Source organism: Taeniopygia guttata, chromosome 31, assembly GCF_048771995.1.
Source record: "Taeniopygia guttata chromosome 31, bTaeGut7.mat, whole genome shotgun sequence".
Taxonomy (NCBI): Eukaryota; Metazoa; Chordata; class Aves; order Passeriformes; family Estrildidae; genus Taeniopygia; species Taeniopygia guttata.
Window position 1 is genome coordinate 2,104,444 of NC_133056.1, and position 16,284 is coordinate 2,120,727.

The 16,284-nt window shown below is 61.2% G+C and overlaps 1 protein-coding gene across 1 annotated transcript; it reads right to left on the reverse strand.

The window, feature by feature from the left end:
- Positions 1 to 109: 109 nt before the first annotated feature.
- On the reverse strand, positions 110 to 12,130 carry LOC115491968 (uncharacterized). The gene is made up of 20 exons (XM_072920218.1): positions 11,418 to 12,130; positions 10,752 to 10,855; positions 10,498 to 10,652; positions 10,065 to 10,233; positions 9,860 to 9,983; positions 9,658 to 9,773; positions 8,910 to 9,124; positions 8,584 to 8,692; positions 8,275 to 8,478; positions 7,365 to 7,424; positions 5,722 to 6,184; positions 5,193 to 5,293; positions 4,662 to 4,816; positions 4,026 to 4,194; positions 2,909 to 3,032; positions 2,466 to 2,581; positions 2,125 to 2,339; positions 1,797 to 1,905; positions 1,494 to 1,697; positions 110 to 403 (listed from the first exon to the last, which is right to left on the reverse strand). Exons 1-20 carry the CDS (start codon positions 12,030 to 12,032, stop codon positions 319 to 321), a joined length of 3,612 nt encoding a protein of 1,203 aa, XP_072776319.1. The 5' UTR covers positions 12,033 to 12,130; the 3' UTR covers positions 110 to 318.
- Between the last annotated feature and the right edge of the window lie 4,154 nt (positions 12,131 to 16,284).

Here is a 16,284-nt window from a genome sequence, read left to right on the forward strand (position 1 = left end):
CCGCTGGCTCCCGTGTTTTCCTTCGGGGCGGGACGGGTCCGGCTGCGCGGGGCCCCCCGTGGCCGTGGGAAAACAACCCCCACCCCCACCGGCCGCATTTCACACGAGCTTTGCTTTTATTGTTTTTTATTCCAGCGCGGCCGAACTGCCCTCGATGCAGAGACTTGGAGGGGTCCCAGCGTCCCCCCCACTCTGTGGTCACCGCTGTCCCTTTGCTCTTCGGGGGGGGTTTGAACCCCCTCCACCCCCCAAATCCTGCTCATTCATCTGGCGGGAGCATCGAGGGCTGCGGATTTTGGGGGTCCACTGGTGGGGGCACTATTGGGGTCCTGTGGAGTTGCTGGACGGGGTGGGCTGGAGAGGGACCTGGAGATGTTGGGCTTCGTCCTTCTGGGATTGTGTCCTGGTGGGGAGGGAGGGATGGGGGAGGTTGGAGGGAATTGGGGGCTTTGTGGTGCTGGGATGGGTGTCTGTCCATCCATCCATCATCCATCCCTCCATCCCTGCATCCATCCATCCATCATCCATAATCCATCCATCATCCATCATCCATCCATCATCCATCCATCCATCCATCCATCCATCCATCCATCCATCATCCATCCCTCCATCCCTGCATCCTTCCATCCATCATCCATCATCCATCCATCATCCATCATCCATCCATCATCCATCCATCCATCCATCCATCCATCCATCCATCCATCATCCATCATCCATCATCCATCATCCATCCATCATCCATCATCCATCCATCATCCATCCATCCATCCATCCATCCATCCATCCATCCATCCATCCCTCCCTCCATCCTTCCATCCATCATCCATCATCCATCCATCATCCATCATCCATCCATCCATCATCCATCCATCATCCATCCATCCATCCATCCATCCATCCATCCATCCATCATCCATCATCCATCCATCCATCATCCATCCATCCATCATCCATCATCCATCCATCCATCATCCATCCATCCATCCATCCATCCATCCATCCATCCATCCATCCATCATCCATCATCCATCCATCCATCATCCATCATCCATCATCCATCATCCATCCATCCATCATCCATCCATCCATCCATCCATCCATCCATCCATCCATCATCCATCCATCCATCCATCCATCCATCCATCCATCCATCCATCTATCCCTCCATCCTTCCATCCATCCATCATCCATCATCCATCCATCATCCATCATCCATCCATCATCCATCATCCATCATCCATCCATCCATCCATCCATCATCCATCATCCATCCATCCATCCATCCATCCCTCCATCCTTCCATCCATCATCCATCCATCCATCATCATCCATCCCAACCAACTTCCATCCCTCCACCCCCACCTTCAACCAACCCTTCTCTCCCTCTGTCCCGCCCTTGTCCCTCCCCATCCTCCATCCCATCCCACCACCATCCCTGATCCATCATCCATCCCCTTCCCTGACTGATCCCTGATCCTCTCCAGCCCCACCTTCCCTCCACCTCCTCCACGGTCTCGGGCAGGGCCATGTTCCGCGTCTCGGGCAGGAAGGCGGCCACCAGCCCCGACACCACGGGCGCGGCGCCGTAGATGACGAAGGGCAGCGCCGGGAAGAGCTCGCCCGCCATCTTCACCAGGGGGGCCATGATGCTGCCCAGCCGCGACATGGTGTTGGCCAAGCCCATGCCTGTCTGCCTGTGGGACACACGGAGCTCCCGAGGGCACCTGAGGGCACCTGAGGGACCACCCCGGCACCGCCACCCCGGCCACGCCCCAGCCGCGCCCCCTCCTTACCGGATCACGGTGGGGTAGAGCTCCCCCGTGTAGAGGAAGACGCAGTTGAAGGACGCGGCCAAACAACCTTTCCCAAAAACGGCCAGGGCTGTCCGGACTGTCCGGAGCTCTGAGGGGACAGTGGGACACCTGGGAGTCACCTCAGTGTCCCTACCTGGGCTGAGTTCACTTGACAAGAGGAGACCCCAAACACCAGGATTGAGGCAAATCCCCCATAAAAAGCTAAAATTACCCAACCTGGGGGTTCCATCAACGGGCTGAGCTTGTCCGGGCCCTCCCAGGTAGGTTGGAGATGAGGGGACACCACTGCCACCACCCCCGGCCTCACCTCGTGGCACCAAGACGTTGGCCAGGATGGCCAAGCCGGCCAGGATGAGGGCGATGGCCTGGGTGAAGCGGCGCCCCACGTAGGTGATGGTGAGGATGGACATCAGCTTGGCCGGGATGTCCACGGCGCCGAAGATCAGCTGGATCACGTAGATGTTGACCTCAAAGTTCTGCAGGTCCATGGCCAACCCGTAGTAGGCAAAGCTGGTGGAGAACCTGGGCCACAAGGGGGGAGAGGGGGTTAAAATATCACCTGTGGGGAGGTGTGGGGGGCATGGGGGGCTCAAGGACGTGGAGGGGGATGGACGACCACCCACTGGCGTCCTCCACCGCCGGCCGTACCACACGAAGCAGAGGCAGAAGGAGATGCGGCGCAGGACCGGCGTCCGGACCAGGTCAATCGCAGTGTAGCGGGTCTTTGACAACGTCATCTCCTTCTCCATGTGGGACCTCAGGGTCTGGAGGGACAGGGGGGGCTCTGGGATGGGTGGGGGGCACTGGAGACCCTCCTGTACTGGGCAGGTCTGGGCAGGACGGGTGGAAAAAGGGAAGGGGGGTCATGGATGGATGGTGGGATGGAGATGGTGGATTCATGGATGGGTGGGTGGAGATGGAGGAAATGGAGATGGAGGTGATGGATGTCATTGAGATGATGAAGATGAGTGGCTGGATGGACAGGATGCACAAGGGATGATGGATGGACAGCTGTCCATGGGGTAGATATTCACGGGACCCCCATAAAACACCCCAAGGACACCCTGGGGGACCCGGATGGAGCCTTTTACTTCTATGTCGAGCTTGTCGCCTTCTTCCTTCTTCCCGTTGATCCTGGCCACCTTCTGGAGCTCCCGCAGGGCCTGGTGGGACTTCCCCACCATGACGAGCCACCGTGCTGACTCTGTCAGCCACCTGCATGGGAGGGGACATCCCTCCATCAGTCATCCATGCATCACCCATCCATCCCACCATCCATCCCACTGTCCATCCATCCATCCATCCATCCCACCATCCATCCCACTGTTCATCCATCCATCCATCCATCCATCCATCCATCCATCCATCCATCATCCATCCATCCATCATCCATCCATCCATCCATCCATCCATCCATCCATCCCACTGCCCATCCATCCATCCATCCATCCATCCATCCATCCATCGCACTGTCCATCCATCCATCATCCATCCATCCATCCATCCATCCCACTGTTCATCCATCCATCCATCCATCCATCCATCCATCCATCGCACTGTCCATCCATCCATCATCCATCCATCCATCCATCCATCCATCCATCCATCCATCGCACTGTCCATCCATCCATCATCCATCCATCCATCCATCCATCCATCCATCCATCCATCCATCGCACTGTCCATCCATCCATCATCCATCCATCATCCATCCATCCATCCATCCATCATCCATCGCACTGTCCATCCATCCATCATCCATCCATCCATCCATCCATCCATCCATCCATCCATCCATCATCCATCCATCCATCATCCATCCATCCATCCATCCATCCATCACACTGTCCATCCATCCATCATCCATCCATCCATCCATCCATCCATCCATCATCCATCCATCCATCCATCCATCCATCCATCCATCGCACTGTCCATCCATCCATCATCCATCCATCATCCATCCATCCATCATCCATCCATCCATCCATCCATCCATCCATCCATCCATCCATCTCACTGTCCATCCATCCATCATCCATCCATCCATCCATCCCACTGTCCATCCACCCATCATCCATCCATCCATCCATCCATCCATCCATCCATCCATCCATCCCACTGTCCATCCATCCATCCATCCATCCATCCATCCATCCATCCATCCATCCATCCATCCATCCATCCCTCTCCCTTCCTCCTCCTCACCAGGAGTAGAGGAAGAAGCCAAAGAAGGGCAGGGACACCACGAGCTGCAGCCGGCGCCAGTCGGGGACGGCGAAGGCGACGCCGGCCAGCAGGAACTGCCCGGTGGTGTAGCAGTACCCCATGAAGGTGCCCACCAGCGCCCGCATGTGTGTCGGCATCCACTCCAGCGCTGTTGGACACGGCACGTGGGGACCACCTGGGAGTGCCCACCGCCACCCCAGGGGACATGGAGACCACTGGGATGGTGCCCAGGGGACATGGAGACCACCGGGATGGTGCCCAGGGGACATGGAGACCACTGGAATGGTGCCCAAGGGCCATGGAGACCATTGGGATAGTGCCCAAGGGACATGGAGACCACCAGGATGGTGCCCACAGGTATCCTAGGGGAACATGGAGCCCAGGGCAGGTTCTGGGGTGACATGGACCCACAGGTGCCAGGGGACATGGAGACCACCAGGTTGGTTCCTGGAGGACATGGACATCACCAGCATGGTTCCTGGAGGGCTTGGAGACCGCCAGGATGGGGCCTGGAGGACATGGAGTCCACCAGGATGTCTCCCACAGGTTCAGGGGGGTCACGGAGCCCACCCAGGTGGGCACCCAGGGCGGGTAGCGGGCGCGGGGGTGACGTACAGAGGGAGACGCTGTTGAGGACAACACCCGAGAAGGCCATGCCCGTCAGGAAGCGGAACAGGCAGTACACGGTGAAGGTGGGCGCGAAGGACGAGCAGGTGCCCATGGCGGCCATCTGCAGGTAGCACCAGGTGAGCACCGAGCGGCGGCCGAACCTGGGCAGGGAGGAGGAGGAAGAGGAGCAGGGGGTGAGGATGAAGAAATGGGGGCGGAGGAGGAGGGGGAAGAGGAAGAGGAGGGGAGGAGAAAATGGAGAGGAGGAGGAGGAGACAAGAAGGATGAGGAAGGGGGCAGGGGAAGGAAGAGGGGGTGAAGAGGAGGAAAAAGGGGTGAGGAAGAGGGTGAGGAGGGGGAAGAGGGATGAGGAAGGTGAGGAAGAGAGAGGAGGCGAAGAGCAAAAGGAGATGAGGAGGAAAAAGAGGATGAGCCAAAGAAAGAAAGAGGAGGAAGAGTAGGGAACGAGGAGGAAGCAGAGACAGTGAGAGGACCCCCCCGGTGCCACCCCACCCACCTGCAGGAGCTCCCCCTCACCTGTCCGAGAGCCCCCCGAAGACGCCGCCCACCAGGACTCCGGCCATGTAGAGCGACTGCGCCAGCTGCTTGAGCCCTCGGGAGCTGCACACCAGGTCCCACTGCCGAGGGATGAGGACATGGGGTGGGACAGAGATCAGGGTCTCCTCTGGCCTCCCAAACGCCAAACCCACCCGTGATGGCCAGTAAGGTCAATGAATGGCCAATGGAGAGGTGACACTTAATGCTTGGCCACCCTTGATGGCATTGCTGTGGTTGGAAGGTCCATCCAAGGGTCCTATAACCCCTTGTGACCCCCTTGTGACCCCCTTGTTGATGGCCACCAACTCCCCATCCCTCCCTTCCTCTCCTGGGCTTTCCTGGTGTTGAGTGTCTCCACCAAAGGTTGAGCAGGGAAGATGCTCCAGTTGGGAGAGTCAATGCTGTGTTGGCAGCAGACCCTTTGTTGGTGCCTCCAGGTGGGACCCACCCACGGGATTGGGTGAAAAGCCCACCAGACCCCCCCAAAACCCCACCACCACCGTCCCACCTCAGTGACGATGGTGCTGGTGAAGACGCTGCGGTTGTAGGTCCAACCATCGCTGCACGGCTCCGTCTCCGGCCAAGAGCTGTTGGGCTCCGAACTGTTGGCCTCCAAAAGCCACCACTGGGGTTTCACAAAGCGCCGGCAGCGCTCCCCGTGGGGCACCCAGACCCTCAGCAGGGCCTCGGGGTTGAGGCCGGTTGCGTTGGCCTCCGGGCGCGGGCGGCACCAGTGGTCGCTGGTGGCGGCGGTGAAGTTCTGCAGGAGGTTGTGGCTGGCCATCATCAGCACGGGCAGGGACAGGAGCAGCACCGAGACCACCTGGAAGCGCCCCATGCCCCCCACGTGCTCCAGGAGGCTGGCGAAAGCCATCCTGCCACCACCGGGGCCTGGGAACGCCCCACAGCCATGCAGAACCCCGGATTTCAGGGGTTTCACCCCAAAAATGCCTCCCTGGCCCACACGGTGCCTTCACTTCAGCAGCACCCAGGGGTGGTCTCCTATATAACACAGCCCAAGGGTGGTTTGGGTTAATGTTTGACATCTCCGGGGGGTTTTTGGTGGTTTTCCAGCAGAAGAAGGCAAAAGTGCAGCGCAAAGGTGTCCAGGGGTGAAAAAAAAAGGTGATTTAGGGGCAAAAGTCCCCCAAAGTGGGGCAAAACTGGAGCCATTTGGGTCAGGAAGACAAGGAATATCTAATTCTTTTTAATTGTTATTTCATAGCAATGCCTTTTTGAGGGGAAAAGTCAGATTTTGGAGAGGGGGTGTTCAGGAGGTTGGGTGGGCACCGCAAGGAGAGGAGGTCTCCTGGCATGGACCAATGCCCGGCCCTCGGTGGTGCCTTTGGGTTAAATTTTAGTGATTTCAGTGGTCAAAAGGCGACCGAAAGGTGCTGACAGAGGTGGCCCTGCCTGGGTCAGCGCATTCCCCGCCGGGGGTTAATTTTTGATGGGGAGTTGATGGGGCCAAGGGACACGTCAGGAACGGGAGCAAGGGCCAAGGTGGCTTCAGGGGACAGAAATCGGGGAAGGGGCATCGCGGCAGCGCCAGGAGGGGGCCGGGTAGGATTCGGGAGCTCCTGGTGCTTCTCTGGGATTTGAGGGACTCCTCTACCAGGAGAAGAGTTGGTTTAGAGTTATTGAGGATTGGCTTGTTGGAGGTGACATCCAGCGTGGTGCTCTTGGTGCCACCTTATCTGAGGTGACTTTGGGGACACAGTTCTTGGGCACCGTCCTACTGGACAAGGTGATGAGGTGTCATTAAAAACGGGGGTTTTGGGTGCCACCTCATTGATGGACAAGGTTGTGGGGTGTCCTCCTGTGGAGATGACCTCCAAAAAAAGGGGTCCTTGGTCGTCTCCTTATTGGAAGTGACCTCAGGGACACAATTCCTGGGCACTGTCCCATGGGAGGTGACCTCGGACGTGGCTGTCGGGGGTGACCTGGGGGGCACAGATAAGACCCCGAGACATGTCCCCGCCAGAGCTGTTTTATTCCCACCCAGATGTCCCTGCCCCAACAGGAGGTCACCGGTCACGACCGAGGTCTCCCCCTCAAGCTGTGGGGACCCCTGGGGTGGTGGCCGCTGGTGGCCGGGGCTGGGGTGCTGCGTCCACCCCCAGGGTCCCTCAGGCCTCCTTCAGGGGGGACCCGTCGTGGGGCTGGAGTGCGATCTTCTCCTTGGGGTCACCTGCTGGCTTCTGCCTGGTCCTGGAGGGAGGAGGAAGAGGAGGAGGAGGAGGAGGAGGAGGAGGAGGAGGAGGAGGAGGAGGAGGAGGAGGAGGAGGGTCATGGTAAAGGGAGAGTGGCCCAGGCTGAGCATTCAGCCAATCACAGAGCTCGTTCTTCTGCTAAAATCCCCATCCACCTCCCTCAATGCAGCCAGGGGTCCCTTGGCCCTGAACCTCTTTGTGGTTGGGGTTGTCCATCATTGTCCATCATCCATCCATTGCCAATCATCCAACCATCCATCGTCCATCCATTGTCCATCATTGGCCATCATCATCCATCATTGTCCGTCAACCATCCATTGTCCATGTAACCATCCATGCATCATTCATCACTCAACCATGCACTGTCCATCATCCAACCATCATTCAATCATCATCCTTCCATCCATCCATCATCCATCCATCCATCATCCATCCATCCATCCATCCATCCATCCATCCATCCATCATCCATCATCCATCCATCCATCCATCCATCCATCCATCCATCCATCCATCATCCATCCATCCATCCATCCATCCATCCATCCATCCATCCATCATCCATCATCCATCATCCATCCATCCATCCATCCATCCATCCATCCATCCATCCATCCATCATCCATCCATCATCCATCCATCATCCATCCATCCACCCATCCATCATCCATCCATCATCCATCCATCATCCATCCATCCATCCATCCATCATCCATCCATCCATCATCCATCCATCCATCCATCCATCATCCATCCATCCATCCATCCATCCATCCATCTATCCATCATCTATCCATCCATCCATCATCCATCCATCCATCCATCTCCCGCCCCTCCCTGTTGCCCACCTGTTCTCCACCTCCTCGATGGTGTCGGGCAGTGGCGTGTTGAGGGTCTCGGGCAGGAACGCGGCTGCCACGGCGGCCACCACGGGGGCCACCCCATAGACGGCGGGGGGCAGGAAGGGGTAGTACTCGTCCATCATCTTCACCAGCGGCGCCACGATGCCGCCCACGCGCGCCATGGTGCTGCCGAAGCCCAGCCCCGTCTGCCTGCGGCACCGGGGGGGTCACGGGGGGCACGGAGCACCCTGGGGGTGTCCGGGGAGGGGTGATGGGGACCTGCCCCACCGCGGGGACGTGGGGCTGGGGCGATACCTGATGGGCGTGGGGTAGAGCTCGGTGGTGTAGAGGAAGACGCAGTTGAAGGAGGCGGACAGGCAGCCCTTGCCGATGACGGCCAGCGCCGTGCGCACCATCTGCAGCTCTGCGGGGACACTGGGGCTCGGCCACCGAGTGGGGGGACATGGGCACACCAGGGCTTGACCACCATGCGGGGACACCTCGGGCAGGTGGGGATGGGGCAGGGAGGGAGGATGGAGGGATGGGGAGGTCAGGGGCCGGACATAGGGATGGAAACATGGAGAAAGACGATCCGGGGATATTGATGGCCAAAAGTGTTGGAGAACCCCCTCCACACCCACCTGTGGGCACAAAGATGTTGGCCACGATGACCATCCCCGCAAAGAACAAGGCCACCATGAGTGAGAGCCGCCGGCCGACGTAGCTCAGGGACACGGTCACCACCACCTTGGCCGGAAAGTCAACGGCGCCGAAAATCACCTGGATGAGGTAAATGCTGACCCCGAAGTTCTGCAGATCCATGGCCAAGCCGTAGTAGGAGAAACTGATGGAGAACCTGGAGCGAGGTGGGAGGTGGGCGGACCTTGAGGTGATATCACCTTCCTGGGACAGGATGGGACAGGGATGGCAGGTGGGAGAGGAGAGGACTGGGAGGCAGTTGGATGGGTGGGGTCACTGGTTGCGTGTCCAGGTGTCCATCCTTCCCTTCACCCATCTGTGAGCCTGACCAGCCATCTGTCCATCCATCCATCATCCATCCATCATCCATTTATCATCCATCCATCCATCCATCCATCCATCCATCCATCATCCATCCATCCATCCATCCATCCATCCATCCATCCATCCATCCATCATCCATCCATCATCCATCCATCCATCATCCATCCATCATCCATCCATCATCCATCCATCCATCCATCCATCCATCCATCATCCATCCATCCATCCATCATCCATCCATCCATCCATCCATCCATCCATCCATCATCCATCATCTATCCATCATCCATCCATCCATCATCCATCCATCATCCATCCATCCCTCCATCTCTCCCTCTCTCCATCCCTCCTCGCCCCCAGCCCCACCAGACGATGGAGAGGCAGAAGAAGATGTGGCGGATCACGGGGGTCCGGACCAGGTCAGAGACGGTGTAGGAGGATTTCAGAGCTGCCAACTCCTCCTTCATGTTGGACTTCAACATCTGGGAGAGGGGAAGGGGAAGAGGTTGGGGGGGCTGGAAACCCCCACCCCACCCCACCCCCCACGCCAACCATGGGGCCACCAGACCTCCACCGTGATCTTCTCCCCCTCCTCCTTCCGGTTGTTGAAGGTGGCCACGCGCTGCAGGACCTTCACCGCCCGGTCGGCTTTGCCCGAGAGCACCAACCACCGCGCCGACTCCGCCAACCACCTGCCGCCGGTGAGGGGAAACTGAGGCACAGCCAGCACCCCCCGCGTCCCCACGGCCTCCCCGAGGAGCCCAACGTCCTACCAGGAGTAGAGGAGGAAGATGAAGAAGGGCAGGGACACGGAGAGCTGGAGCCAGCGCCAGTGGGGGACGGCGTAGGCCACCCCGGCCAGGATGATCTGGCCCAGGGTGTAGGCGAAGCCGGTGATGGCCACGGTGATGGCGCGGTAGGGCGTGGGGATCCACTCCACCACTGCCAGGGACACGAGGACACGGCTCACTCCGGGTGTCCCCAAAGCGCTGGGACCCTCCTGGGCAGTGCAGCCATCCCAGCGTGGTCGGACGTGTCCGCACCGCGTGACCCCAGCGTGGTCACAGTGATGTCCTCGCTCATGGACACGGGGATGTCCCCACCTTGACCAATGGGTTGTCCCCACCCAGGAGCATTGGGTTGTCCACCTCCGTGGCCAAGGCCATGCCCCACCCCTGACCACGGGCTGTCCCCGTGTCCCCTCACCCAGGCAGGCGATGCTGAGGCCGAAGCCGGACAGCGCCATCCCGCCGGCGAAGCGGAAGACGCAGTAGGAGGCGTAGTTGGGCGCGAAGGCCGTGCACGTCCCCATCACCCCCAGCTGCAGGTAGGACCACATCAACATGGCCTTGCGCCCAAACCTGCAACAGGAGCCACTGGGAGCCACTGGGAGCCACCAGGGATGGAGCCCCACAGGGAAACTGAGGCACAGAGGTGGGGGGGGTCTCTGCTGCCTTTACCTGTCTGAGAGGCCCCCCAGGACCAGGGCGCCCACCAGGACCCCGGCCATGTAGATGGACTGGGCCATCTGCCGCAGCTGCCGGTAGGCACAGACCAGGTCCCACTGCCGGGACAGGGGGACATCTGCCAGTGTCAGTCCCTCCTTCTTCCTCTGCATCCCTCATCCATCCATCCATCATCCATCCATCCATCCATCCATCCATCCATCCATCCATCCATCCATCCTCCATCCATCCATCCATCCATCCATCCATCCATCCATCATCCATCCATCATCCATCATCCATCATCCATCCATCATCCATCCATCCATCATCCATCATCCATCCATCCATCCATCATCCATCATCCATCCATCCATCCATCCATCCATCCATCCATCCATCCATCCATCCATCATCCATCATCCATCCATCCATCATCCATCCATCCATCATCCATCCATCCATCCATCCATCCATTTATCCATCCATCCATCCATCCATCCATCCATCCATCCATCCATCCATCCATCCATCATCCATCCATCATCCATCATCCATCCCTTGTCTGTCCCTCCCTCCCACCTCACCCCAAATCCTGCCCCCTCCCCACAGAGGTGTTGTCCCCCCATGGACACTGTGGTCACCTCCCCACCCTCCCCGTCCCCGCGTGCCCGTCCCCACCTCGGTGACGATGGTGGACACGTAGATGCTGCGGTCGTAGTCCCATCCGTCACGGCACGGCTCGGTGGCCTGGGCACCACCGGTGACGTTGGCCACGTAGCGCCGGCAGGACCCCAGGGTGACATCAGGGGACCCCAGGGTGACATTGGACCACCCCAGCGTGGCACCAGTGGGCCCCAGGCTGCCATTGGAGGACCCCCAGGTGGCATCAGGCTGGACACGGGTGCCATCAGGGGTCCCTGCGGTGCCATCGAGTGTGACGTGGGTGGCACCGGGGCTGGGGACGCCACTGGGGGACCTCAGGGTGGCACCAGGTGACCCCGAGGTGCCACCAGGAGACTTGAGGACCGTGTTGGAGCCTCTCAAGGTGTCACGAGGATGCGCTGAGGTGGCATCGGGGGTGGCTCCGTGCGGCGCTGGGGTGGCACCAGTGGCAGCAGGGGTGGCGCCGGGGACAGCGGGGACGCGGCAGCGGTGCGGGGGGACGGCGGCGGTGAAGTTCTGCAGCAGGTTGTGACTGGCCATGAGCAGGATGGGCACCGCCAACAGCGCCGTCTGCAGCACCTGGAACCGGCCCAGGCCCCCGACCTGCGCCAGCACCGCCCCGAACGGCATCGCGGGGACACCGCCGGACACGGGGACACCGCCGGACACGGGGACACTGATGGACACGGGGACACCGCCGGACACGGGGACACTGCTGGATACAGGGACACTGCCGGACACGGGGACACTGATGGACACGGGGACAGTGCCGGACACGGGGACAGTGCCGGACACGGGGACACTGATGGACAAGGGGACACTGCCGGACACGGGGACACTGCCGGACACGGGGACACCGCTGGACACGGGGACACTGCCGGACACGGGGACACTGCCGGACATGGGGACAGTGCCGGACACGGGGACACCGCTGGACACGGGGACACTGCCGGACACGGGGACACTGCCGGACATGGGGACAGTGCCGGACACGGGGACACTGATGGACAAGGGGACACTGCCGGACACGGGGACACTGCCGGACACGGGGACACCGCTGGACACGGGGACACTGCTGGACACGGGGACACCGTCAGACACGGGGACACTGCTGGATACAGGGACACCGCTGGACACAGGGACACTGCTGGACACGGGGACACTGCTGGACACGGGGACACCGCTGGACACGGGGACACCGCAGGACATAGGGACACCGCCGGACACGGGGACACTGATGGACATGGGGACACTGCTGGACACGGGGACACTGATGGACACGGGGACACTGCCGGACACGGGGACACCGCCGGACACGGGGACACTGCTGGACACGGGGACACTGCCGGACACGGGGACACTGCTGGACACGGGGACACCGCCGGACACGGGGACACCGCCGGACACGGGGACACCGCCGGACACGGGGACACTGCTGGCCTGGGGACACTGCTGGATATGGGGACACTGCTGGACACAGGTACACTGCTGGACACGGGGACACTGATGGACACGGGGACACCGCCGGACACGGGGACACTGATGGACACGGGGACACTGCCGGACATGGGGACACCACCGGACACGGGGACACTGCCGGACACGGGGACACCGCTGGTCTGGGGGACAGTGTCACCCAGGGGGATGGCAGCACTCGTGGGGACATCGTCAACCATGGGGACACCACAATCCATGGGGACACCAGTGGACACAGGGACACAGGGCCCTGGGGACACCCAAGACATGGGGACGTCACCTGTGGGGACATTACCACCCCCACTGGGACTTCATCAACTGAGGGGACACCATGAAACACGGGGACCCTGGGGCTTGGGGACACCTTCACCTGTGGGGATGGCAGGACATGGAGACACAGGGACAGAGGGACGCCGTCCCAGGGGACACAGCCACCCCCAGGGCCATGGGGACACAGGACGGGGGTGGGCACCGCTGGGAGTGCTGAGCTGGGGCCACCAGGATGTGGGGACAGGGGACACGGGGACCCAGAGATGGGGAGGGGACACGGGGCAGGGGGTGTGGTGACCACTGGGGACAGTGTCACCACTTGCGTCACATGTCCCCAACCCCTCTGATGTCCCCATCCCCTCCCAGCATGTCCCTGTCCCTGCTCCACCTCGGCGCAGCTCCCCAGGGATGGGGACATCCGGCCAGCTGTGACTCCGTGTCCCCAAGGTGAAGGGTCCCCTCTGTCATGTCCCCAAACCCTCCCCGATGTCCCCACCATTCTCCTCCACGTCCCCAACCTGTCCTATGCCCCTCCACCATGTCCCCAACTTGTCCCATGTCCCCTCTGTGACTTCCCCAACCCAGCCATGGTCCCACCACACCCCCAATGCTCCCAGTGTCCCCCCATGATGTCCCCAACCTGTCCAATGTCCCCTCCCCTCCCTAAGAGAAAGTGTCCCCAACCCCCCAACAATGTCCCCAACCCCTCCCTGGTGCCCCAAGCTGTTCCCATGTCCCCCCACAATGTCCCCACCCCATCCCATGACCCCCCAATGTCCCTCTCCACCCCCCCCTCGCTGTCCGCCCCAGTCCTGTCCCAGGAATCCCCCCCAGGTGTCCCCTGCTGTCCCCACCTGTGTCCCCACCTGTCCCCACCTGTCCCCCAGGTGCCGCCCCCATCCCGAGGTCCCCCCGCTGTCCCCATCTGTTGTCCCCTCCCCCTTTGCTCCCCCTGACCCCCCTGTCCCGGGGGTTCCCCCAATTGTCCCTGTCCCCCTGTGCCAGGGGTCCTCCCGTGTCCCCACCTGTGCTGTCCCTGTCCCCCTGTCCCTGTTCGGGTCCCTGTCCCTGTCCCCTTGTCCCAATCCCTGTCCCTCTGTCCCCCTGTCCCAATCCCTGTCCCTGTCCCGGGGGTCTCCCCGTGTCCCACCTGCGCCGCCGCTGCTGTCCCTGTCCCCCTGTCCCTGTTCAGGTCCCTGTCCCTGTTCAGGTCCCTGTCCCTGTTCAGGTCCCTGTCCCTCTGTCCCAGTCCCTGTCCCTGTCCCTTTGTCCCAATCCATGTCCCCCTGTCCCGGGGGTCTCCCTGTGTCCCACCTGCACTCCCACTGCTGTCCCTGTCCCTGTCCCCCTGTCCCTGTCCCAATCCCTGTCCCCCTGTCCCAATCCCTGTCCCCCTGTCCCTGTCCCCCAGTCCCAGTCCCTGTCCCTGTCCCGGGGGTCCCCCCGTGTCCCATCTGCGCCGCCGCCGCTGTCTCTGTCCCCCTGTCCCTGTTCAGGTCCCTCTCCCTGTCCCCCTGTCCCAATCCCTGTCCCAATCCCTGTCCCAATCCCTGTCCCCCATCCCTGTCCCAATCCCTGTCCCAATCCCTGTCCCAATCCCTGTCCCCCTGTCCCCCTGTCCCTGTCCCTCTGTCCCTCTGTCCCGTTCCCGGGGGTCCCCCCGTGTCCCACCTGCGCTGCCGCCGCTGTCTCTGTCCCCCTGTCCCTGTTCAGGTCCCTCTCCCTGTCCCCCTGTCCCACTCCCTGTCCCAGTCCCTGTCCCTGTCCCAGTCCCTGTCCCTGTCCCAGTCCCTGTCCCCCTGTCCCTCTGTCCCTCTGTCCCCCAGTCCCGTTCCCGGGGGTCCCCCCGTGTCCCACCTGCGCTGCCGCCGCTGTCGCTGTCCCCGTTCCCGTCCCCGCGCGGGTCTCTGTCGCTGTCGCTGTCGCTGTCCCGGTCCCGGTGGCGGTCCCCGCTGGCTCCGTTACACAACGAGGCGAAAAGCGCCGCTTTTGGTGCCACCGGGATTAACGGAGGGGGGGGGGGGCGAATTCCAGCGCCGCGGGGGGGTCCGGACGCCTCTGGGTCCCCCCGCCCGCCCGCCCGGGGTCTCTGCGGCCCTATAGGGGACACCCTATAGACCGGCACCCCCTCCCCACACTTAGGGACCCCCACCACCACTTGGTGTCCCCCCCCGGACCCCAAAGAGCCCCTACAGACCCCCAGAGGTGCCCCAAGAGCCCCTATAGACCCCACAGACCCCCTATAGACCCCACAGACCCCCTATAGATCCCCCCGAACCCCTATAGATCCCCCCGAACCCCTATAGATCCCCCCGAACCCCTACAGACCCCCCCAGCACCTACAGATGCCCCCCAGCCCCTAAAGAGCCCCCACAAATCCTTTTAAATCTCCTTTCGGGCCCTGGCAGCCCCACAGAGGCCCAGAGCAGCTCATTCACCTCCCTCCAACGCCCCTTTTGGGGTCCTACAACCTTTAACTCCCCCTTTTTGGGGTCCTACAACCTTTAACCCCCCCTTTCTGGGGTCCTACAACCTTTAACTCCCCCACTTTAGGGTCCTACAACCTTTAACCCCCCCCCCTCCACTTTAGGGTCCTACAACCTTTAACCCCCCCGTTTTAGGGTCCTACACCCCCCGGCAGGCCCCTTGAGACCCTACAACTCCCCGGTGCCCCTGCAGGTCCCTAAAACCCCCCCAGACACCCCAAGAATTCCCCCACCGGTGCCTGCAGACCCCCGTAATTCCCCTATAGCCCCTCCAACCCCCCCCCCCACAGCTGCAACTCCTCTATGGGTCCCTATAGATCCCTACAAATCCCCCAAAACCCTCCACAGATCCCCACAGCCCCCCAAAATCCTCTCAGACCCCCCCCAAAATACCCTATAGACCCCATAGAGGCCCATGGGGGCTCCGCCGCCCCCTGGTGGCCGAGAAAGGAAACGGGAATTTGGGGGGGGTCCCGGGAATTTGGGGAGGGGTCCCGGGAATTGGAGGGGTCCCGGGAATTTGGGGGGGTCCCGGGAATTTGGGGAGGGGTCCCGGGAATTTGGGGAGGGGATTCAGAGGTTTGAGATCCCAGGATTTTGGGGCAGAGGGGGGGGTGTCCTAGGACTTTGGAGAGACGGTCCCAGGGTTT

What these genes read in the sequence shown, in the direction of transcription:
- LOC115491968 (XM_072920218.1), bottom strand. Translation starts at nt 12,032, where the DNA reads ATGCCGTTCGGGGCGGTGCTGGCGCAGGTCGGGGGCCTGGGCCGGTTC. An exon ending in TGTCCACCATCGTCACCGAG is followed by an intron (nt 10,856 to 11,417) that starts GTGGGGACGGGC and finishes CTGTCCCGGCAG; the next exon opens with TGGGACCTGGTCTGTGCCTA. An exon ending in CTGGGGGGCCTCTCAGACAG is followed by an intron (nt 10,653 to 10,751) that starts GTAAAGGCAGCA and finishes CTCCTGTTGCAG; the next exon opens with GTTTGGGCGCAAGGCCATGT.